Here is a 24,558-nt window from a genome sequence, read left to right on the forward strand (position 1 = left end):
GACTCTATTGTAGGGCAGTATTTACGAAAGGAACTCAAAGTAAGTTGTGATATGGACAAGACTATCTTTTGAAATCTTACTGAAGAGTTAGCACAACAATTCAGACCTTCATGGAGAAATTCAGGCAAGAATCAAGATGTAGTAAAAGTGATAAAGTTTATTAGGAAAAGAATATATTTTAACTAGACTAAAAACAGATCATCTTTACAGTGGGAATGACCATTTTTATCCCAGAACAAGTTTTTATTGACATATAAGAGGCTTGGAGCGCTAAAAGTTCCTTCTGAGAACCTTCCTACCAGGTAGTCATTGTCTAGAAGTTAGGAAAGGTTTATTGAGTTACTTTTAACCTGTAGTCCTTGGCTTACTGGCTTGGGAAAGTTAAAGATCTGTTGTTCCAGGAACTATCTGTTGATTTACCTTAGGCTAGAATGATAGCCCTTCCTTAATCCTTAGGTTGGAGGATACTCATCTCATTACATTCCATGATTTTAGTGGGCTACTTTGATCTTAATGGAGCTAGTTACTTGCTACTTAGCATTTTTTTTCCTCTTCAAGAATTCTTTAGTTTCCCTCTACATATCACCATCATTCATAGCTAACTGCTGACTATAAGTAGAAGACAGAAATTGTTGTAGAGGGGCTGGGAAGGTGGCTCAGTGGTAGAGCGCTTGCCTTGCATGCCTGAGGCCCTGGGTTCGATTCCTCAGCACCACATAAGCAGAAAAAGCCGTAAGTGGCGCTGTGGCTCAAATGCTAGAGCACTAGCCTTGAGCTGAGGGACAGCGCCCAGGCCCAGAGTTCAGGCCCCACGACCAGCAGAAGAAAAAAAAAAAAAAAGAAATTGTTGTAGAGATTGAACCTAGGCCTTGTCCATGTTAATAAAGTATTCTATCATTGAGCTATATCCTTAGCCTCAGAAATTCTAAATTTAAGGTAATGTTTATGTAATGTTTATGCTATAGGTGTCCTACTTAGCTTTTACTTGTTTATTTTCTTTCTCTTTTTTCCTCCCTCCCTTCCCTCCCCTCCCCTCCTCTTCTCTTTCTTTCCCTTCTTTTCCCTTCTCTTCCTTTCTCTCTTTCTCTCTTGTTCTCTTTTTCAAGTTTGAGTCAAGAGTCTCATTATATAGCCCAGGCTGGCCTAGAATGTCTTTTCCTCCTGCCTCTGCCTACTATGTGCAGAGATTACTGGCATGTACCGTACTACCTGACAGTACATTTCTTTTCTTTTTCTTTTTTTTTTTTTGTCAGTCATGGGCCTGAACTCTGGGCCTGGGCTCTATCCCTCAGCTCTTCAGCTCAAGGCTAGCGTGCAACCACTTGAGCTACAGCACCACTTCTGGCTTTTTCTGCTTATATGGTGCTGAGGAATTGAACCCAGGGCTTCATGCATGCAAGGCAAGTACTCTACCACTGAGCCACCTTCCCAGCCCCTGACAGTACATTTCTTTGTTTTTACTTTCCTTCATCCTCTCATACCCTTTTGTTGAATTGTCATTCAGATACACCTGAAAAACAACTATCTTTGTTGGCTTAGTCACTAACATGTTAATTTATCTTAAACTTAAAATATTTGATTTTTATTATATACAAAGCTTAGAATTGAGTGTACAGAGAATAAAGATGAAATACATAGAAAAATGTAATTTCTGCCTTTGAATCCAAGAATCATTCAAATACTTGGAAAGAGCTCTGGTGTTATTTTTTCTTTCCGAGATCTGTTCTCTATGGAAATAATTTTTGGCTTTTAGTTGTGCTTTATATGATTTTGTTTGCCATACCATCATTATCACAGTCCTGATGCTCCTCTCTCCCTCTCTTTTTCTCTCTCTCTGTCTTCCCCCCCTTTCTTCTCCCCCTTTCTTCTCTCTCTCTCTCTCTCTCTCTCTCTCTCTCTCTCTCTCTCTCTCTCTCTCTCTCTCTCTCTTTCCTCTCTTTCTCTTGTGGTTCCAGTCTTGGGGCTTAAATTCAGGGCCTGGGTGCTGTTCTGAACTTTTTCTGCTCAAGGTTAGCACTCTACCACTTAGGCCACATCTCTACTTCCAGCTTTTTAGTGGTTAATTGGATATAGTAGTCTCATGGACTTTCCTGCCCAGGTTGGTTTTGAGCCACAGTCCTCAGATCTTAGCCTCCTGAGTAACTAGGATTACAAGTGTGAGCTATCAGTGCCTGGCATAGGAGGCTCTTGTATGAGGCTCATATTTCAAATAATAGTGCCAAAAATGTTTGCCTGACCATTAGCAGTTTTCTTCCTAGTTCGGGTCACCAATTATCTGTGTTAGTGTTTTAAGCTGATACCTAATATTGAAGGTTCATTTTGATATTACAGTTCAACTACATGGTCTGGCCATGTATCCTAGGGTGGCTTAAGTTCACTAGATAGCCTAGGCTTGTCTTGAACTCATGATCCTCCTGCCTCTGTTTCTTGAATGCTGGGATTTACAGGCATATGCCATCCACACTCAGCTTGAACAAAACTCTTTATCAACCAATGTTGAAACTAAATTATTACTAGATAAATAGATATAAATTCATTTTGATAAATTTCATTTTATGTTTTCAGCCCATTTTTATCTATTTAGATTTTGTGGCTTCTAACATAATATGCTATTATCTAATCTTCATAGATAAATTTGCATAACTAAAAAAAATTTTTTTGGAAATAGGTCTCAAAGTCCTCAAGATCTTCTTGCCTCAAATTCCCAAGTGCTGAGATTACAGGCATGTACTACCATGCCTGGAAATAAATATTCCATGTGTTGATAAACATCTGCTAATGTGAGCTGGAATACATAGCCAGATACTCTATCCAGAATTATTAAGAAATTGATTAATAATATTGAGGATGTGTTTTACCAATTATGAAAAAGGTGATACTTTTTTTTGGGGGGGGTCCGGTTGTGGGGCCTGAACTCTGGGCCTGGGCACTGTCCCTCAGCTCTTCAGCTCAAGGCTAGCGCTCTATCACTTGAGCCACAGCGCCACTTCCGGCTTTTTTTTTCTGCTTATGTGGGGCTGAGGAATTGAACCCAGGGCCTCATGCATGCAAGGCAAGTGCTCTACCACTGAGCCACCTTCCCAGCCCAAGGTAATACTTTTTTTGCCACTAATACAGCATGAAAATATACGTTGTGAAGATATGTCAATTTTAGTATGTTCAAAGAAATTATATTGTTCAAGTATACAATGCACACAGATGCAAGGATATAATGTGAGCAAGTATACATCGTAATAATATTTCAAATACCCAATTAGAAAGGAAAATGGTCATTGTGGGAAAAAGACATACTACAAAATAATAGCAACAGAATAATCTCAATTACATTTGAGTGACTTGTGTGTGTATGTTTGTGTGTATATATGTATATGTGTAAGCATTTCAATTTATTAAATTCATTATTATGAGATTTGAGTGTTAGTGAAGATAACTGGAGAAAATATTTACTTTATTGTCCGAGTTTTTCTCTTCCTGTGGCTTTCCACTTATGCAAGCTGTCCTCAAAATCACATTCTCGCACCTCAGCCTTCTAAGTACTATAATAAACATTATTATAAATCTGATACCTGATGTGAAAAGTAAAGAAAATCTTCAAGGGCAAAATATGAAGAGGAAGCTAAAGCTCTGGGTTACTAAGAGACTTCAGTTTCATGGGAAGCTTCAGGTTCTGCCTTCCTAAAAAGGTTCCTCAAAAGGTTACTACATCATTGAAAAGACGATCCTAGGAAAAACATCTGTCCAGAGACATTGAGAGATATCAATGAAATTTGTCCACTCTGTGTTGGCTTTAAGAATTTATTTGAGAATTTGTTTATCCTCTGTTAAATTGGGCTTGTGATATGTCTTTTTTTTTCTTTCTTGGATCCAGGAAATCTAAAGCCAAGAAATTAACATATAGTTTATTTTTTTATTTTTTGTCGGTTGTGGGGCTTGGACTCAGGGCCTGGGCACTGTCCCTTAGTTCTTCTGCTCAAGGCTAGTGCTCTACCACTTTGAGACATAGTACCTTTTCTGGTTTTCTGATTGGAGATAAGAATCTCATGGCTTCTCCTGCCTGGGCTTTGAATAGCAAACCTCAGCTCTCAGGCTCCTGAGTAACTAGGATTACAGGCCTGAGCCACTAGTGCCAGGCTGACATATAGTCTTGAATCAGTAACAATTCCATAGCAGCAGGCTAAAGCAAATATTAAACTTCTCTTTATAGATATTCAGTCTAAGCCACATAGGATTCTTACAGCTAAAGGTGCCCTTAACTTTGTTTTGTTGTTTTAATAGACCTTAAAAATATATTTATTTAGGGGCTGGGAAGGTGGCTCAGTGGTAGAGTGCTTGCCCTGCATGAATGAAGCCCTGGGTTCTATTCTTCAACACAGAAAAAGCCAGAAGTGGCACTGTGGCTCAAGTGGTAGAGTGCTAGTTGAGGGACAGAGCCCAGGCACAGAGTTCAGGCCCCATGACTGACCAAAAAAAAAAAATAAAAAAAAAAAAATATATATTTAAACGTAAAGCTCAGGAAACAGCATCAATAGTAGAATGAATAAATGGTGATATATTCATATAATGGAATACTGTTTTGCAATAGAAATGAATGAATGGCTGCTATGCATAAGATCATGTTTAAGTAAAAATAATACTGAAGAAAGGAAGTCAGACACAAAACAAATACTATATGATCTTATTTATAGAAAACTAAAATCCCTAACACGAGGTTATAAGTTCTGATAGTAATCTTTAAGAAAGAGAGAAGGACTAATAATTAGGAGGGAGTATTAAGAAAATTTCTTGGATATTGACAATATTGTATTCTTGACCCAAGTGATAGTTAAATGATTGCTTCACTTTATGATAACTCGTTGAGCTGGTGATTTGTACACTCACACAATCCAATGAAAAGCAAGAAATAGAAATGTGATAAATGTCATTGAAAAGATAGGTTGTGGAGAAGGCTGCAATGCTTGGTAAGAAATGTATGCATTATCCTGCCCATGTAATTGTAACCCCTCTGTACAGTATGTTCACAAATAAGATAAAATATTTAATAAAAAAAAAGAAAAGATAGGTTGTATAGTATGATAAAAGATTATAACTAGGCATTTATAGCTCAGACCTGTAATCCCAGTTCCTCATGAATCTGAGATCTGAGGGTCAAGATTTGAAGCTACTCTGAGCAGGAAATTCTGTGAGATTCTCATCTTCAGGTTACCACCAAAAAGCCAGGAGTGGAGCTGTGGCTTGAGTGGTAGAGCACTAATCTTGAGCAAAAAAGCACAGGTACAGCACCCAGATTCTGAGTTTAAGTCCCAAGATTGGTGCACACGCACGCGTGCACGCACACACACACACACACACATACAAAAGAATAAATATCTTGGTGCTGCCTATGGAGTTGAGATCAGGAGTTTTGTTCCAGGCCATCCAGGCCAGAAAAGTCCGTAAGTCTCCAAATAATGAATAAGAAGTTGTGTGTGGTGGCAAGTGCCTTATTAAAGTTACAGAAATAAAATGGGCATTGTGGTCCAAGTGCCTGTTGGAGACTACCTCAAATAACCAGTGCAAAAAAGGACTAGAAGGACTGGGAAGGTGGCTCAGTGGTAGAGCGCTTGCCTTGCATGCCTGAGGCCCTGGGTTCGATTCCTCAACACCACATAAGCAAAAAAAAGAAAAAGAAAAAAGGACTAGAAGCATGATTCAATTGTAGAAAGCTTGCCTAGCAATGGAGAGGCCTTGAGTTCAAACCCCAATACAAACAGATTGTAGAAATAAATTCAGATGCATTAGTAATCATGCTGAATATAAATGAACTATTATTTACTAGTTAAAAGACAGATTGTCTGTTATAGATTTTTTTTTTTGTCTATATATGACCATTCCCTTGTCAAGAGGTAAAGATGATTTTTCCATTCATCTGGGTTAGTTTTACTTGATTTGGTCAAGATAGTATGCAGAAATAGCATTCAACGAATTTTGAGTCCAAGTTATGAAAAGTTCTGCAACTTTCATTTAGGTCTTTTGAATTTTTTTTTTTTTGTGCCAGTCCTAAGGCTTGAACTCAAGGTCTGGCGACTGCCCTCAGATTTTTTTTTTTTTTTTTTTTCCCTTCATGCTATCTGTAGGTCCACTTCCAGCTTCTTGGATCTCAGTCTCCTGAGTAATTAGGACAATAGGTGTGAGCCTCTGGCACCCATCTGAACATTGTTTTTTGAAATGCTTTTCCATGGAACTTAAAATCTGGGAACCTAGCTACCATGACTTAAAAAAGAAATCTAAGTCATCTGAGCACCTGTGGCCTAGCTACTCAGGAGGCTGAGATCTGAGGATCACAGTTCAAAGCCAGCCTGGGCAGGAAAGTCCGTGAGACTCTTATCTCCAGTTAATACTAGAAAAACAGAAGTAATGTTGTAGCTCAAGTGGTAGAGTGCTTGCCTTGAGCTGAAGAGCTGAGGGACAGGGCCTAGAGTTCAAGCCCCACGACCAGAAAAAAAAAAAAAATCGAAGCCAGATGGGTACTGGTGGCTTGGTTTATGCCTATAATCCTATCCACTCAGGATACAGAGATCTAGGGATTGAGTCAGCCCAGTCAAAAAAGAATGTAAGACATCTTCAGTTAACCAATAAAAAAGCCAAAAGTAGAGGTGTGGTCAGTGGTGCCTTGTGTGAAAAAGCCAAGCAAGAATGTAAGGCCCATACTAGCATGACAGTATACACATTAGGAAATAAAACATTAAAAAAAAAAAGTTTCTGGTTGCTTCATATGGCCTAGGACTATTTTTTCCCCACTGTGCTGGACCAATGACTTGAATTCAGGGCCTGTGCCCTGTCCCTGAACTTTTGTACTGAATGCAATTGCTACTAACAAGTTTTTGGTGGTTAATTGAAGGTAAGTCTCACGGACTTTACTGCTTTGGCTGGCTTTAAACCATGATCCTCAGATCTCAGCCTCCTGATGGATTACAGGCATTAGTCACCAGAACCCAGTTAAGCTAATGTGCATAAAACATACCTGGTAAAGATCTCAGTATATAACTACAAACCCCTTTGCTAAGTTTTCAGAAAGATTTAAGGCAATGCTTCATAGAGCCTTTCATAGAGCCTTCATAGAGCCCTAAAAATCCTCAGGGAATACCTTTTTGACTCATTCTTAGAGAAGAAGGTTTTAGGGATCTTAAAGATATTTCTTACAGTAGCCTCACATGGGATTTGAGATAAAGAAACTGAGTATAGTTTTTTATATTCTGGAGCTCTGTCCACAATAAGATGTATTGGAAATCCACAGACTTTTAAGAAATTATACATTAATAATCTGTTACATAAAAGAAAGGATAACATAATGAATCCAAAATGGGTAGAGAATTATTCTCAGGGAATGACTTGCTCTAATGGAGGAACTGATGACATGTCTGATTAAATTTCAGAATTGAATGACTCAGTAACTGCTATGTATCTCTTGTTCATTCCCACTTTTTCTCACAATTTGAATGGGAGTGTCTATTATGATTATCTTGAGTCAGTTTCAGTATTGTGTGTTTGTGTATTGGGTGTGTGGGAGCAGATATTTTATCTCTTTAATTCAGATCAAGAGGAGCTATACTTCAGTAGCTGTACCTGAGGAACTGCATCTGAGGACCCTCAACCACACCGGACCTGATTTAGATATGGAGATTCTGGACATCAAGCTGATGCCATAATGAGATGAGAATTTTCAAGGTCTTAGAGAGGGTGAGTGTATTTTGCATGTGGGAAGGAGTTGTGGGGACCAGAGGGTGGTCTGTGGTAGCTTGATTCTAGAGTAGCCACCAGTTTCTTTCTTTCTATTCAGAGGTAGAGTTTTTCTCTACCTTTTGAATCTAGTGACATGCTTAAATAATAAAATAATTTTCCTGAGACTTTTGTGGCTAGGTTATAAGAAGCATTGAATTTTATACTGTGGGTCTTAGAATTCTCTCTTAGAATAATCACTTTCAGAACCCAGCTATTATGTTGTGAGAAGCCCAACCCTAGATAGGACCATGGAGACTCATTTCTAGTCTTGTGAACTACTAGCAAATAGCCGGCACTAATTTACTGTCAGCCAGATGAGTGAGTGAAGGAGCTACGTTGAATAGTATGGCCCTAGCAGACATCATCTGGAGAAATACAGAGGTCTCAGACACTGTCCTGTTAAGACATTCATTCAAGTTATCCTAGTTTAGGTTTCATACAATGAAAGTCACAGACCTGTTTTCTCTTCTTACCCTCCTAGAATTTCTGGACGACAGAATCATGAGAATAATAAAATGATTATTATTGAATATCACTAAGTTTTGGAGTAATTTGGTATTTTTTTAAGGGAAATGTTATTTTACTTATTTTTTCTGTACTAGCAAAGAAAAAACAAGATTACCAGGCTGAACAGAAAACCTAGTTCTGTACAGTTGATAAGAGACATATGGAAGAGTCAGAAGGATTAGAAGTAAAAGTATAGGAAATGTGCTAGAAATGCTAGAAACATGGTAGAATGCTTGCCTAGTATGTATGAAGCCTTGGGGGTTCAATTCCTCAGTACCACATAAACAGAAAAAGTTGGAAGTGGTGCTGTGGCTCGAATAGTAGAGTACTAGCCTTGAGCAAAAGAAGCTCAGGGACAGTACTCAGGCCCTGAGTTCAAGCCCCAAGACTGGCCTAAAAAAAAAAAGAGAGAAAAAGAAAAATTGAAAAGAACTGGAATAGCAGATTAGTAGAGAAAATTATTTGAAGATAAAAATCATTATTGGAGATAAATATCACCTCAAAGGGCTGAGAAGGCGGCTCAGTGGTAGAGTATTTGCCTTGCATGCATGAGGCCCTGGGTTCAATTCCTCAGCACCACATAAGCAAAAAGAAAAAAGCTGGAAGTGGCGCTGTGGCTGAAGTGGTAGAGTACTAGCCTTGAGCTGAGGGACAGTGCTCAGGCCCAGAGTTCAGGCCTCATGACCGGACCCAACCCCTCCAATAAAAATATTATCTCAAAAATTATAAAAGAAATAGTAAGCAAGAAGCTGCATTCCAGATCAATATGCATATGATAGCATGGCCTCACAATATAGAGATGGAATTCATAATACATAGGTGAGTCAGATGTGGTGGCACATACCTATAGCTACTTAGGAAATCAAGACAGGAGAATTGCTTCAGCCTATGGAGACATCATCTCAGAAAAGAAAAAAGGGAAAGGAAATAAAGAAAAATAGTATGTGATGGTATATAATATAAGAAAAAAATATGAGTGATATATTGATTAATTATATGAGTAGATTAAAGCTATTTATGGAAGCTTTAAATAATTGTTTAATGTATCTTTCTCAGTAATAAATGATCAGACAGTCAAAAAATTTGAAAAGGTGTATTGAATATTTGCACAACCAACAAGCTTCATTTGGTGGGCATGTACAGAGCCTGACACCTAACAAATGAGAATATACTTTCTTTTTAGGTAGACTAAGAACTATTGAACAGATTCTGAATTCACAGTAAGTCTCAACAAAACCAGTGATTGGGTTTAATGCAGGCTACTGTTTTTTTACTCAGGTCAGTTAAAATTAAAGTTGAACTGAATGATAACTAAAATGGTTGTAATTAGAATTAATTTTTTTGTGCTAATCTTGGTCTTGAACTCAGATGCTGTTTCTGAGCTCTATTTTTGTTCAAGGCTAGTCCTCTACCACTTGATCCAGAGCTCCTTTTCTGGCTTTTTAGGGGATACTTTATTGGATCTAAGAGTCTCATGGACTTTCTTGCTGGGCCTAGCTTCAAGTTGCAATACTCAGATCTCAGCCTCCTGAGTTGCTAGGATTATAGTTGGGAGCCATTGGTACCTGGCTGTAATCGGAAATTTTAAAAACACACATTAAGACCTAAAATACATAGGGACCTGATAAATTATAGAGGACTCTAGGCATTCAGTCACAGACCAAAAGAGGATACTCTTAGGAGAGGAATAGAAAGGTGCAATGCCTATGTGCATTTGATCACACAAAATAATATTTATCAAAATGAACCTCAGGAAATGGAAGCCAGAAGTTGTTATTTTTTGGGGGAGGTAGGAAAAGAAAGCACACATTAAATAACTCACAGGTCAAAGAAGAAATAATAATGAAAATTAGAGTAAAATCGAATGTAAGTTGGTATCCTTATTAGAAAAAAGAAAGCACAGTAGATTTTAGTCTAAATATTGAGCTGAAAGTGTTATAAAGAGGAATAAAGATGACCAAGGAAAGTGTAGGAATAATGAAAATAAGAACAGAGCTTGGAGGTACACATCTGTAATTCCAGGCTTTATGAGGCTGAAGCAGAAGGATTGTAAATTTTTCTTTCATTTTTTGCAGGCAAGGTCTTGCTATATAGTCCAGGCTGGCCTCCAACTCACAATTGTAAGGAGATATAAACAATGAAATAAACATAGGTGTAATTGAATTAACAATACCAAAACTGGCTTTGGTGGGGAAGAGGGACACATATGTTACTAGGCTAAGCATATATCACAGATATATATAGAGTATTAAATAACACATACAGTATTAACAAATATATGCAGCTAATTGGAAGTTTATGTACAAAGAACAATTTTCTGAAAAATAGCTTTCTCAAGTTTACTCAAGAAGGAATAAAACATGAAAATTTATTATCATTAAATATATTGAATTAGTAAGTAAAAATCTACCCAATAGAAAAGAGGCACAGAATTTTAAAGACATAAAGATATAATTGACACAGTAAAAAAAAAGCACAGAAAATTTTAATGTGTGTAAAATTATGAACCTATGATTACAGTTAAAGTATCTAGCATGGGCTGGGAAGTTGACTCAGTGGTAGAGCACTTGCCTTGCATGCCTGAGGCCCTGGGTTCGATTCCTCAGCACCACATAAGCAAAAAGAAAAAAAAGCTGGAAGTGGCACTGTGGCTCAAGTGGTAGGGCACTAGCCTTGAGCTGAAGAGCTGAGGGACAGTGCTCAGGCCCAGAGTTCAGGCCCTACAACCGGGCCAAAAAAAAAAAAAAAGTATCTAGCATATTTATCATCTCCAAGTTTCTCCTGCCCTTTTTTTTTTTACAACCCATCTTTGTTCCTGTGCAGTCATTGATATGCTTTATGTTATGAGTTGAAGTTTCTAGATTTCTTTTTTTTGTGGGGTGAGGGAGGTCCAGTCATGGGGCCTGAACTCTGGGCTTGGGCGCTGTCCCTCAGCTCTTCAGCTCAAGGCTAGTGCTTTATCACTTGAGCCACAGCGCCACTTCCAGCTTTTTTCTTTTTTCTTATGTGGTACTGAGCAATCGAATCCAGGGCCTCATGCATACAAGGCAAGTGCTCTACCACTGAGCCACCTTCCCAGCCCCAAAATTTCTAGATTTCTACGTTATTGGAATATGTAGTATATACTTTGTGTGTGGGGGGGGGGGGGTGGGGGGTTGGTCCTAGGGCTTGAACTCAGGGCCTGGGTGATGTCCCTGGGCCTTTGTGTTCAAGGCTAACACTGTACCACTTGAGCCACAGCTCCACTTGTGGCTTTTTTGCTTTTTTTTTTTTTTTTTTTTTGTGGTTACTTGGAGATCAAGAGTCTCATGGACTTTCTTGCCCAGGATGGCTTTGTACTTCTTTATGTGCTTAAAATGTTTCATGATGCGCATGTATGCCAAAGGGAAATTGTTGTCAAAGGCAATGTATTGTTTGACTTTTTCCAGAACTAATTAAATTCCAACCTCTTCAGTAATTTTGAGAGATGTTTAGATTTCAAGTGTTTAATTCCTTTGGTTTTGCTTTTGCTTTACAAAACAAGAGATTTAGTATCTTCCATGGTTGTATAAATAGAGTAACTTTTTGTACTGCCAACCCTGAAGTTTGAACTCAGCATAAATCATTATCTTGTTTCATATTAGCTTCCAAAGAGCATCAGGTGGTCTTTTTTTTTTTTTTCTTTTCACTTTGAAAATAGTACATCTCTCTAGTTTGATTTGATCTTGTGACCTTAGGAAAAAACCTTCTAGGATTAGAATAAAGAAACTTTTACATTCTGAGGCATTTAAAAACAAAATGAAGATCCAAATGTTTTTCTGAAATTTATTGTCTCTAAACCCTACTACAATGGAGTCACTTTTTTTTTTTCTTTTTAAAGAAAGGACTGTCTGTTAGCTCTGTGATTGTGCTCACACGCCACGCATATGCACACATTGAACTCAGGCCCCTGGGTACTCTTCCTCAGCTTTTTTGCTGAAAGCTATCACTACCATTTGAGCCACAGTTCTACTTGTGACTTTTTTTTGTGTGTGTATTTAATTGGAGATAAAAGTCTTAGGAACTTTTCTTCTGCCCATGCTAGCTTCAAACTGTGATCTTCAGATCTCAGCCTTCTGAGTAGCTAACTAAGATTACAGGCATCAGCATCCAGCTGTCTGTTAGCTTTGTTAATGAATAATCAGTATAGGTTTATTATAAAAAAATTGATTTCAGCTGGGCTCTGGTGGCTCATACCTGTAATCCTAGCTACTCAGGAGGCTGGGATCTGAAGATCAAGGTTCAAAGCCAGCTCTTCAGGAAAGTCTGTGAGACTCTTAACTCCAAATAGCTACCAGAAAACCGGAAGTGGCGCTGTGGTTCAAGTGGTAGAATGCTGGACTTGAGCTGAAGAACTCAGAGACAGCACTCAGGCCCAGAGTTCAATACCCACAACTGACCAAAAAAATAAATAAAAATAAAAAAATTCTCAGATTTGCTAGAGTATGAACACTATTCTAGCTGAATAATTTGAGTGGAAGTAATAAAGCTGTGAATTCTGTTAGAAGTAGTAAAGGAAAGATATGAGGTTGAATTTTGAGTAGGAAATAATTCTGCAGTTAAAATGACAAAATTTGTTCATCTTCTCAAATAGGAAGATGAATGAGTAATAAGAAAAAGTCTTCAGATGGGGTGAAAAAAGCTTAGAATAATGAGATTCTCATCTTAGTTAAGATGAAGAATTCTATTGGAAGGTTAAATGTGGTGGCATATTCCTGTGATGCCAGCTTTGTGGGAGGCATAGGTAGGAGGATCACAGTTTGAACCCAGTCCTGGGCAAAAATGGGAGAGAGACCCTGTGCAGAAAAACAAAGCACCTGTCCAGCAGACACAAGATCCTCATGATCAAACTCTTGTTGGAGGATATTCTAGATTGTGACTTTCACTCTTGCTTTCTCTGTTTCTCCCCATGTTAAATATGCAATTGTTGGTTAATTGAAAACAAGTGGATTTTTTTCATCTAAGAAATAGAAAAACTGGACAAGAATTCAGAGCATAGACGTTCTCAATGGAGAATCTACCAGACAAGGAAATGTTCTGTGTCCTGAGATGACCAGCTTCCTCTGCCCATTCCAGGAAGGTTTATTTTTGACAGAGTCTTCCCATAGTGTCAGGGAAGAGGTACTTGAGATTCTTCAATTCCAGTTTGGGCAAGACTAAATGAAAAAGAGAAAATAACACAAAGGAAAGATTTAGGTCCTTGGACTTAGTGCTGTTTTCTCTTCTAAGGGAAAGCTCTTCCTGATTTTTTTTTTTGGGGGTCCGGTTGTGGGGCCTGAACTCTGGGCCTGGGCGCTGTCCCTCAGCTCTTCAGTTCAAGGCTATCGCTCTAGTGCTTGAGCCACAGCGCCACTTGCGGCATTTTTTCTTTTTGCTTATGTGGTGCTGAGGAATCGAACCCAGGGCCTCATGCATGCAAGGCCAAGCGCTCTACCACTGAGCTACCTTCTTAGCCCCCTCTTCCTGATCTTGTAGCATCCGTATAATGAAAGTTCTTCATGTCTCCTTTCAGAGTTCAGAGTAGTAATTTTCTAGTCTCTTTAAACTAGAACCACTTCTCCATTGGCCACCCAAAATAAATTTTACTATACCAAGCCAAATAGTTTTAGATCATAGTGTCACTTTTTGTAGGGTGAAAATGAGTTGAGGCTATACTTTATAAAAATGTGATGGTAATGTGAGATGATACAGAGACTGACATAATTGGATAAAGTTACATGTGTTCTAAAACAGTTGTTTGCACATCATTTTTTTCTGCCAGTCCGTGGGGCTTTGTCCCTGAGTTGCTTTTTGATCAAGGCTTGCCTTTGGCCACTTGAGCCACAATTCCACTTTTTACTTTTTTGGCAAATAAGAGTCTCATGGACTGTCCTGCCCAGGCTGGCTTTGAACCAGGATCTCATATCTCAGCCCTTGTGAGTAGCTAGGATTACAGGTGTGAGCTACTGTCAGTTAGCTTTTAGAACTCCTTTATGAGACTGATGCCTTACCACTTGGCCACCACATCTGACAAAGACTCTTAAAAACTGTGGGTTCTATCAGTTTTTACTGTATGAGGAGTTAAATTTAGAAATAAATATTGGCTGATTTATAATAACAAGTGTTTTATTATTTAATACACTGATTTAAGGATTATTAACTTATTGAAAATGTTATTATTAACAAATAAATTTTTTCATGAACATGAACGGTGATTGTACATTTTATTTTTTTATTATTTTTTTTAATTTTTGGTCGGTCGTGGGGCTTGAACTCTGGGCTTGGGCGCTGTCCCTGAACTGTATTTTCCAAAACAAGGAAACATTTAATGGAAGGAAAGGCACTGTTTTGTAATTTTGTAAATCTTTTTTGATATCTGGCTTCATAAAAATTATCTGGATGGGGGCTGGGAAGGTAGAGCTACTCAAGAGGCTGAGATCTGAGGATCACAGTTCAAAGCCAGCCCGGGCAGGAAAGTCCATGAAACTCTTATCTCCAATACACCGCTACAAAACTGGAAGTGGCGCTGTAGCTCAAGTGGTAGAGCGCTTACCTTGAGCTGAAGAGCTGAGGGACAGCACCCAGGCCCAGAGTTCAAGCCCCACAACTGACAAAAAAAAAAAAAAATATCTGGATGATCATATCTGTTTTTATATTCATTCTGGTGCTTTGCCAAATATCATGTACCCTCTGGAAAGTTCCACTCTCATCCTCAGATAATGAGATTTAAAAACAGGCAGATGTCATTTGATTATTACAAATTAAGTATCCCTTTTCCAAAATACTTTCAACCAGAAATGTTTTGGATTTCAGATTTTTTTCAGATATTGGAATATATTGCATGTATAAAATATGGTGTCTTGACTGTGAGATCCAAGTTAAAACATAGATTCATTCTTGTTTATATACACCTTCTGCAAGTAGCCTGAGGGTATATTTTGTTTTTTGAGACAGGTCTTCTCTGTATAGCACATGTTAGTCTAGAACTCAAGATCCTGTTGCCTCAGCTTCTAAAGTACTAAGATTATAGGTGTTTGTGTCACTCATTTTACCTGGCTGAAGATAACTTTCTATATAGTATTTTAAATAATTTTGCAAATGAAACAAAATTTTGTGCTGTGGAATTTTCCCCTTGTAGCATTATATGAGTGATTAAAATGTTCTATTTGGGACACTTTGGAATTTCAGTTTGGGAATGCCAAAATTTATTGAAGTAGTTGGCCTTAGGCATCCATGAAAGGATACTTCTGGGCATTTCAGGCCACATGAGATTAATATTGTCAAACCACACATAGGGGAAAAAAATAAGAAAGAAAGGAAAAAACTTTTGGGTACAGCAGATTTTTTTTTTCTGTGTGTTTAATCAGTGCAGGCTGTTTAACCTAATTAAGTGGTATAACATCTAGACTCCAGAATTGAAGTGGGTGGTATGGCTGAAAGCTCTAAGCACTGATGTTGGGAGTTAGTCCCAGTTCATGTGCTTTTTAAAAGTATTTGCTGTTCAGAATTTTTAGGCCATTGCTAACTTGTGGGAGAGGAAAATAGAGCCCAGATCTCTGGGAAAAAAAGAACTAAATCATTTTAAGAGATGATAATTACCTTTGAAAATAATTGAGTCATAGAATTTAAGACTTTGCAATTTAAAAAGTATCTGCTAGGTCATCTGATATAATCCAATTTAATCTAACTAGTAATTATGCAGTAATTATGACTAATATTTATAAAGCACAGCTTTACATAGAGTTGTTCTCCCTTTATCGTTCTCATTTTTATTTTTACTGTTTATTTATAGATATTTTTGAAAAAGAAATTGTTAACCATGTGTTCTGTTACTTCACTGATTGTGCTTATGGCCCTTGTTTTATGTGTGCCTATACCCATTCCACTCTACTTCCTGGATGATTGGATATGAATTCAAGTTTTATAATTTCTATAAACATTGCTATATATCTCCAACAGATAAATACTTCAAATAAAAACTTCCATTCTTACACTAAAGATTAACAATTTTTCAATAGTATAAAAACGTCACATTTCCCTGATAATGCCATTTGTGTGTGTGTATGTGTGTGTTAGTGTGATTGAATCAAGATGCAGACAACTTCTATGCAGTCTGTCAGTCTCAACACTTTCCATCACTTCCTTCTTTTTTTTTTTTGGCAATTTCTATTGTAAAATGAGTCATTTGTCTTACAATTTCCCTGTGTCTAATTTTTTTTGGGGGGTGGTGGTGCTAGGATCTTGTAAGATAAACTGTAATGCAGAGCTATAACCCTAGCCTCACCTGAGTGTGAATTTTACTGGTTATATTTCTGTAGTCTCATTTGTCCTCTGCATTTCCTGTAAAAAGTACATATTTAGAAGTTTGCTCAGATTTCTTCTTGAGTAGTTTCCTCCATTAGCAGCTTGTCTTTTTCTTTGTGATGTCAGTAGCTATTGATCTATGTTCATTAAATCATTAAATCTACAAAATGATGACATTTCCATTCTGTCATTCTTTCTTTATTACCTGGAACACTTTCATAAAAAGAAACTTCCTCTTCCCCTTACCTGTTATTTGACTACTTAGTAGTGTAAGTTTGTATAGGAAGTCAATATGAATATTTCATTCTTCTTTTCAACCATTTCTCAAAGTAACAAATTGGTTTACACTAGTTCTCCAGTGATGACCAATTAGCTGTTGGATTTTTTTTTTTTGAGGGGCTGGGTTTCATTATAAACTCCTAAGTTTAAACTTTTGTTTTAGTATGTTTCAATCCATTGCTACTGTTACACTTTATTCCTTTTCTAATAATTATACATTTGTTTCTTCCATGATGATGGTTACCTGGGGTTTAAAAATCGTTTATCAAATTAATGAGTTGATGGTCGGAGCAGCATTTTTTTTTCAATAGTAGAGTTTGAACTCAGAGCATCATGCTTATTAGGTAAGTGTTCTACAACTAAATTGCATCTTCAGCACTTTTTTTGTACTGGCTTTTTTTTTTTTTTTTTTTTTTTTTAAATATAGGTCTCACTTCCTGCCCAGGCAGCTGCCTCTGGACCACAGTCTTTCTAGTTTTCACTTCCCACCATAGCTACCATGCCCAACCTTTTCTGTTGAGATGGAATCGTGTGGGCTTTTCTGCTGGGTCTGGCCTAGACCCACAAAATTCCTAGTCTCAGCTTCCTAAATAGGTGGGATTAGGCATGAGCCACAGCTCAATTCTCAGTGGAATTTTAAAGTGAGTCTATTTGGACTCACTCAAGCTTTCCTGCTTGATTTGAAAAAAAAAAGTCACTATAGTAGTAAAAAATATTCTGCATGGATATAAAAGGCATTTTTTTAAGTGAATACTTATCAGGTATGGTGATATGTGCCTATAATTCAAGCCACTCAAGATAGTAGATCTAAAAGGATCACTTACTTGATTCTGGTCTGCTCTCAAACTTCTGGAAGACTTTGTCAAAACAAACAACAGGAAGAACAAAAGGAGCAAGATAGTTTATGCTGTAATCCTACTCTGGAGGTAGAAAGGGAGGACCATGATTCAAACCAGTCCCAGCATAAAAAATTCAGGAGACCCCTATCAGCACATAAAAAGCTGAGTTATTATATTATCTTAGTCCTGTAATCCTAGCTACTAAATTGGCTGAACTCTAGAGGATCTGGTTTGAGAACAGCCCAGGCTGAGAAGTTTATTAGACTCTGTTGCCAAAACAACCAGCAAAAAGCAGGACTGGAAATAAGGCTTAAGTAGTAGAACACCTATCTAGTAAGCATGAGTTGCTGGAGTTCGAACCCCAGTACTGTTTAAAAAAAAAAAAAGCTGGGCCCAATGGTACATGCTTGTCATCCCAGTTACATAGGAAACACAAAATAGAAGGATTATGGTCCAGGCTGGCCTGAGCATAAACACAAATCCTATTCCCTAAATAACTAAAGCATAAAGCAGGTCTCAATGGTAGAGCACATGCCTAGAAAGCAAAAGGTCTGCATTCAAACCCTAGTATCACCACCATTAAAAAAACTGAGTATTATTTAATTGCTGCATATGGACAGATATAGAGGCTTTTTTGGTTGAGGGGGGAAGTGAGTTGGTAGTGGAGCTTGAACTCAGGGCCTCACATTCTTTCTTAAATTTTTCTTTGATACTCTACTGCTTGAGCCACACTTCTACTTCCAGCTTTTGCTGTCAATTGGAGATAAAGGTTTCTCAGTTTTCCAGGTGCTGGTGGATCATGCCTGTAATCTTAGCTACTTAGGAGACTGAGATCTGAGGATCACAGTTCAAAGCCATCCCTGGCAGGAAAGTCCATGTCTTCAATTAACCACCAGAAAACCGGAAGTGGCTCTGTGGCTCAAGTGATAGAGTGCTAGCCTTCTTCTGAAGAGCACAGGGACAGCACCCAAGCCCAGAGTTCAAGCCCCATGACCAACACCCCTCCCCCCCAAAAAAAGTTTCTCAGCTTTATCTGCCCACACTGACTTTGAACCCAAGAGCCTCAGATCTTGGCCTCTGGAGAAGTGAGAATTGCAGGTATGTACCACTGGTTATCCAACAGACATGGAGTTTTGTGTTTTGTTTTTTTTTTTACTCCAGTAGAACTTTCATTACATTTTTGTCCAAAAAAAAGTATGTAAGTTGTTGAAGCTATTTTTCTTTCTCTCACTAAAATATAAATAACATTTGAAGCCTTCTTTCCTCTCCCTTAAATTCTTTCTCTCTTAATATACATGGCAAAGAACCTTCATAATTGGCTGCCAATGTCTCACAAATGTAATCCTCGCTACTCAGGAAGCTGAGATCTGAGATCTCAGTTCAAAGCCAGTGGGCAGAAAAGTCCATAAGACATTTATCTCCAATAAATTACTTAGAAAAAGCTGGACGTGGCACTGTGGCTCCAGTGGTAGATCACAGAGGCTCAAGGACAAAGCCCAGGCCCTGTGCTCAAGCCCCAGAACCTGCAAAAAACCCCTTCACATTTATGATATATACATTTCCTCATTAATATATCAATTTGTTTTACAACCAAAATATTTTTACAGGGAAGTAAAGCAAACTAACTTTTAAGTGCCTGCAATATGCTAGGCACTATTCTGAATGATTCCTTTTATGTAGATTGAATATATCGTTATTCTTACCACAGCCCAATAAAGTAGCTGGGATTATCGCTTCCATGTTATAGATGAAGACACAGACATTAAGGACCTTGCCCAAGGTTATACAGGTAGTGAATGTTAGTGGTCCTAGCTCTAACATCTGATCATGCATTCATTCCCCAGAATCTGTTTTGTTAAATTTCTTTTTTTTTTGGTCAGTCGTGGGGCTTGAACTCTGGGCTTGGGCGCTGTCCCTACACTCTTCAGCTCAAGGAGAGCTCTTTACCGCTTGAGCCACAGTGCCACTTCTGGTTTTCTAGTGTTTTTTTATTGGAGCTAAGAGTCTCATGGACTTTCCTGCCTGGGCTGGCTTTCAACCGCCATCCTCAGATCTCAGCCTCCTGAGTAGCTAGGAGTACAGGCATGAGCCACCAGTGCCTGGCTTTGTGTGGTTAAATTATCTTTAGTAATTACCACATTTTGTTCAGGCAATAGTAGTATTCATAAAAGGATTTTACAATTATGACTAATAAAATTTGGTATAAAAATCTGTCATTATAATGACATGCAAATATGACTAGAAGTTTTTATTTTTAAAAAATAACTGTTATTATAAAGATTATATACCCCTTCCCTTGCTCTCTCCCTTTGTTTGGTTTTAATAGCATAGAGGATCAAACCCAGTAATGCATGCCAAGCAAATGTTCTACTGCTGAGCCACAACCAAGCCCAGAACTTTTTCTCTCCTTCTCATCCCTCATCTTCCCTTTGCTATTCTCCTTCTGCCTTTCAGCCTTTCAAGTGCTGGGATTGCTGGCATGTGCCATCATGCTTAGCACAGTGTGAATTTTTACAAGTCAGTTCTTGTTGAAGTCACTCAGATATTTATAGCAATTATCTCCTAAGTACCTGTTGGACTATAAGTTGAGTATCTCGTATCTAAAATGCTTGAAAGTATTTAAGATTTCATGGTTTTTCAATTAAAAATTGTATAGATTTTGCTAATTGTAAGTCTGCTATTTGTATCAGAAATATCCCTTAAAGACGTCTCTGTTAAAGGACTGGTAGGTGATGGAACCTTCAAAGAGGTAGGGACTAGTTGGATATTTAGGCACTGGGGAAGTGGCATTGAAGAAGATATCACTTCACCCCCTTTCTCCTTCGCTCTGCTTTCTGGCTGCCATTCACTCTGCTTTCTGGCTGCCATGAAGTGAGTAGCATCTTCCATTTGTACTGTCTTGCCATAGGCATAAAAGCATCAGGGCCAGTCAGCCATGGACAGAAATGCCCCAAACTTGGAATATGTTTATATTGACATTCATATTATTTCCTATTTCCCTCCCTTTCCCTTCTTATAGGTAGAATTATTTTAGGTATTTTGATATTGGAGTTGAAATCCCAGATTTGAAATGCTCCCAAATCTAAAGGTATTTGATCATCATGTCAGTTCTCAAAATGTTTTAGATCTCAGATTTTTGCATTAACGGTGCTATATATATATTATATTACATATAAATGCTTAAGTATTGAGATTAAAACTCAAATATGATTTGTTCTAAAATTTGCAACTATAAATTTTAGGAACTTAAGTCATAGTCAACATGATTTTTTACTTAGCGGTTCTGAAAAGTCTATCTCATTGCCTTGTTTGGTAGAAATGGAGGATTGTTTATATTGACACTCATATTATTTCTCTTTTTATGGATTTAACCAATCATGCAACATTAATCCAGCTAGTCTTTATTGGGCAACCAAATGGTGTGTTCTAGCTGGCCTTCAAATAGATGTTTAGTTGGTAGAACAATTACTTTTTGTGCCCATGCTAAATGTTATTTATTTGGACACATTTGCCTTTTCCTATTTTTTTTCTTAATTGGTGCCTCTGTATCTCTAAAAGCTGCTCTTTATAGACTGACAGCCAAAAAATCCCATGTGTCTGAGGAAAGTGCCAGGAACGTGTTAGTGCTTCAATTTCCCTAATCCTTATCCCTTAATTTTAGGGGCCATTGAAATCAGTTGGCTTCTATTCTCTCTGGGGCTAGTGGTCTGTTTAAGAATATTCCACAGAAGATTAATTTGAGGGCCCTCTATATACTTTAGGCTTTTAACATCAATTATTTAATTTTTAGAATTCATAGAATTCTATGAGATAGATGGCATGTCAGTTTTACAGATAAAAATTGAGGCTTGTTGGGTGCCAATGTCTCACACTTGCAGTCCTATCTACTCTGAAATCTGAAGATCCTGGTTCAAAGCCAGCCTAGGCAGGAAGATCTTATCTCCACTAAAATACCAAAAAGGCCAGAAGTGGAGTTGTGGTCCTCTAGTGGTAGAAAAAAGCTTAGCGACAGTGGCCAGGGCCTGAGTTCAGGCTTCGGGACTCTCACAGAAAATTGAGGCTAGTTGTTTGTTTGCCTTGTCCCACACCTTAAATGGCAAGTCTGTGATTTCAACTCATCTCTCTCTAAATATCCTTCTTTCTACTATATCATACGAGTCTATACTCACTATACCACAGTAGTTATTTGTCTGAACAGGCTATTTTCTGTTTTTGTAAATATTTTGTTATGATAAGGCAGAGATTGTACATCACAGGACTGTAAAATAGCAACAGCCTAAGTTAGAGTACAGATCCGGTATAAACATATTTTTACTTTGAGCATGTCTTATATTGCCTTTATTACATTTTCCCAGTCTGTAAAATGAAGTTATCTGTTCTGTATTCTCAGTGGTGTACGAATGTGTTTTACCTGTGTGGAAGCTTTGAAATTTATAAAGATTAATTGGAAATATGATTATGATTATGGGGCATCATGTGGATAGTGAATTGCTGTCGTTCTTTTTATTTTTTTTTGGTCAGTCTTGGGGCTTGAACTCAGGTCTAGATGCTGGACTTTCCTGCCCGGGCTGGCTTTGAACCGTGATCCTCAGAGCTCAGCCTCCTGAGTAGCTAGGATTATAGGTGTGAGCCATCGGGCACCTGGCTGCGCCTGAGCTTTTGTGCTAAAGACTGGAGAGCTCTACCACTTTGAGCCACATACCACTTCCCATTTCCTGATGTGTTAGTTGGAGATAAGAATCTCACAGACTTTCCTGCCTGGGCTAGCTTTGAAGGACAGTAGGCCACTGGAATTAAAAACAACAACAACAACAAAAAATCTGTCAATCACAGTCATTTCTTGGAAGGCAGAATTGTAAAATGGCACAGCAGTTATTCTCCTTGACCTCTCTCTCTGAAATGGAATTTGATTAGGAAAGCTGGTTTCATAATAGAGTAGACGCTCTCTCTTCTCTCTGGGGAATTGCAGTTGAGAAGCCAGACTTTTTCTATGAAGCCAGAGCAATCTGGTTTTAAAGGATTTAACTAAATTCATTGTGATTAAGGTTTTATAAGTAATGCGGTTTTATAAGTAATGCGCATTGCAGAGCAGCAGTTTCAAAAATGCTATATATGAATTAGTCTATGTCTCTAGATAGAGAATGCAACACTACAACTAGTTTGGTTCAGAGAGGAGTCCTCAACATGTCCACAGAATATTAAACAGAGGTCTAAACACTGAAGCTGAGAAATAAGAACAAGGGACCATTATATAGTCTATAAAACTTAGTCTTCATCTAGGAATTACTTAGTGTTTCTCCAGACTTTAGTTACTGAGCTGACTCAAGTATTCCAGAAAATTAAAGCTCAATATGTAGCACATAGACTTTCTTTCCAATAAGCTACATTCTAAAAAGAATCAGAAGCATCAAAGGAATATACATAAAATTATTGGCAAGGTCCCATGTTGGCATTCATTGGATTTAAGCATTGTTTTCCTAGACTACTTCAATACAGCTGGTCAAGAAGGAAATGCACAGCCAGATGCCGGTAGCTCATACCTGTAATCCTACTCAGTAGGACATACCTACTCAGTAGGCTGAGTAGCTTAACTAGATGTGGCTCAAGTGTTACAGCTCTAGCTTTGCACGGAAAAAGCTGAACAAAAGCCCAGGCCCTAAGTTTAAGACCTGTATTTAATAGAATTTGGAACATAAAAGTTCAGGACATTATGGAACTGTGTCTAAAACAATACCCAACTGGTTTTCTGTAAATAGCTCTCTAAAAGAGATGAATGTGTATTTTCATATTAAACTAGCTAAGTAAGTTAGAGTTCTTACCCTTTCCTATTAAGTCAGTTTTAGTAGGCAGTAGTTTATGTTCTTTCCAAGATTAAATACATCTCAGCCTTTTTTAAAAAATGAAGTAGGAAGCCAACTTTTCAAAGCTCTGTGTATGCATTTATGTGTCCTGTCCCTATTCCGTATCCTACCTACTCTCACCTGCACTTGCCTGTTTTATCTTTACCATAAAATGTGACTAGAAGTAGGGTGGTTAGAGATGTGAAAGGAAAATGTGTTGGAGAGATAGTAAAACTGGCTGCTCTAAAGAGAGCTTCTGGAAGACATCACTGTTCATTTATAGTGTGCATGTGCATGTTCCCTGGTAGTAACAGTTGCCAAGGTTGGTTGTAAGTCTTTTGCAGGTAGTGTGCTTTACTTTGTGCATACTATTGAAAATATAAATATTGAAAAAAGTATAGACTAGATCGACCCCAAACAGACACTTGTGTTAAGGAGCTTTGGAAAGCTAGTGAACTGCTCCTAAGCACTGAATGCATCTGTGGCATAACTTGAAATATGATGATTTAGTTAGAAACTGTCTCCACCTACTGGTCACAGTTCACTTGCTGTTTCATGAGAACCTATAGTTGTTTGCTTTTCTTCAATGTACGACAGCTTTGGAAATTATAATAGCCGTGACTACATATAGACTTCCTTGTAGTTTCTCCTAAAATTCCTAGAAGGGCTTTAGAACATCCTTAAACAGCTTGGGAGATAATTGCAGAGAGGTAGAATAAGAACTTCAAGAACTAAAAGAGTGAACTTCTATAAACAGCTTGTTTGCTTTAATATGTTTGATATCTGCCATTTACCAGGTAAATTAAGTCTAATGAACTAAAGTAATCATTTCCCAAATTGCTGTTGGTTCAATATTTTTTTGCTCATTTGGAAATTATTGTCATTGCTGAATTATACATAAAAAAAGACTTGTTTTGGTCAAGGATCATATACTTTATGTGTAAAATATGTTATATTAATTTTTTCAGGTTATATGATTTTTTCCTGCAACTGTTCATCACTACCTCATTGCACAGAAGTAGCCTAACCAGTAC

The 24,558-nt window shown here is 37.8% G+C and overlaps 1 protein-coding gene across 3 annotated transcripts in view; it reads left to right on the forward strand.

The window, feature by feature from the left end:
- Positions 1-24,558, forward strand: part of Ahcyl2 (adenosylhomocysteinase like 2) — a 158,329-nt gene that overhangs the window by 23,687 nt on the left and 110,084 nt on the right. The window contains exon 1 of one of the 3 annotated variants that reach the window (XM_069996735.1): positions 7,610-7,716. The exons of the other annotated variants lie outside the window; for them this stretch is intronic. Within the exon in view, the coding sequence (XP_069852836.1) occupies positions 7,690-7,716 (27 nt within the window). The 5' untranslated portion in view covers positions 7,610-7,689. Of the gene's footprint in view, positions 1-7,609; positions 7,717-24,558 lie in introns of those variants that run through there. 3 annotated transcript variants of the gene reach the window in all.

This window comes from Dipodomys merriami, unplaced genomic scaffold (genome assembly GCF_024711535.1).
Source record: "Dipodomys merriami isolate MVZ:Mamm:240054 unplaced genomic scaffold, mDipMer1.0.p SCAF_5, whole genome shotgun sequence".
NCBI lineage: Eukaryota > Metazoa > Chordata > Mammalia > Rodentia > Heteromyidae > Dipodomys > Dipodomys merriami.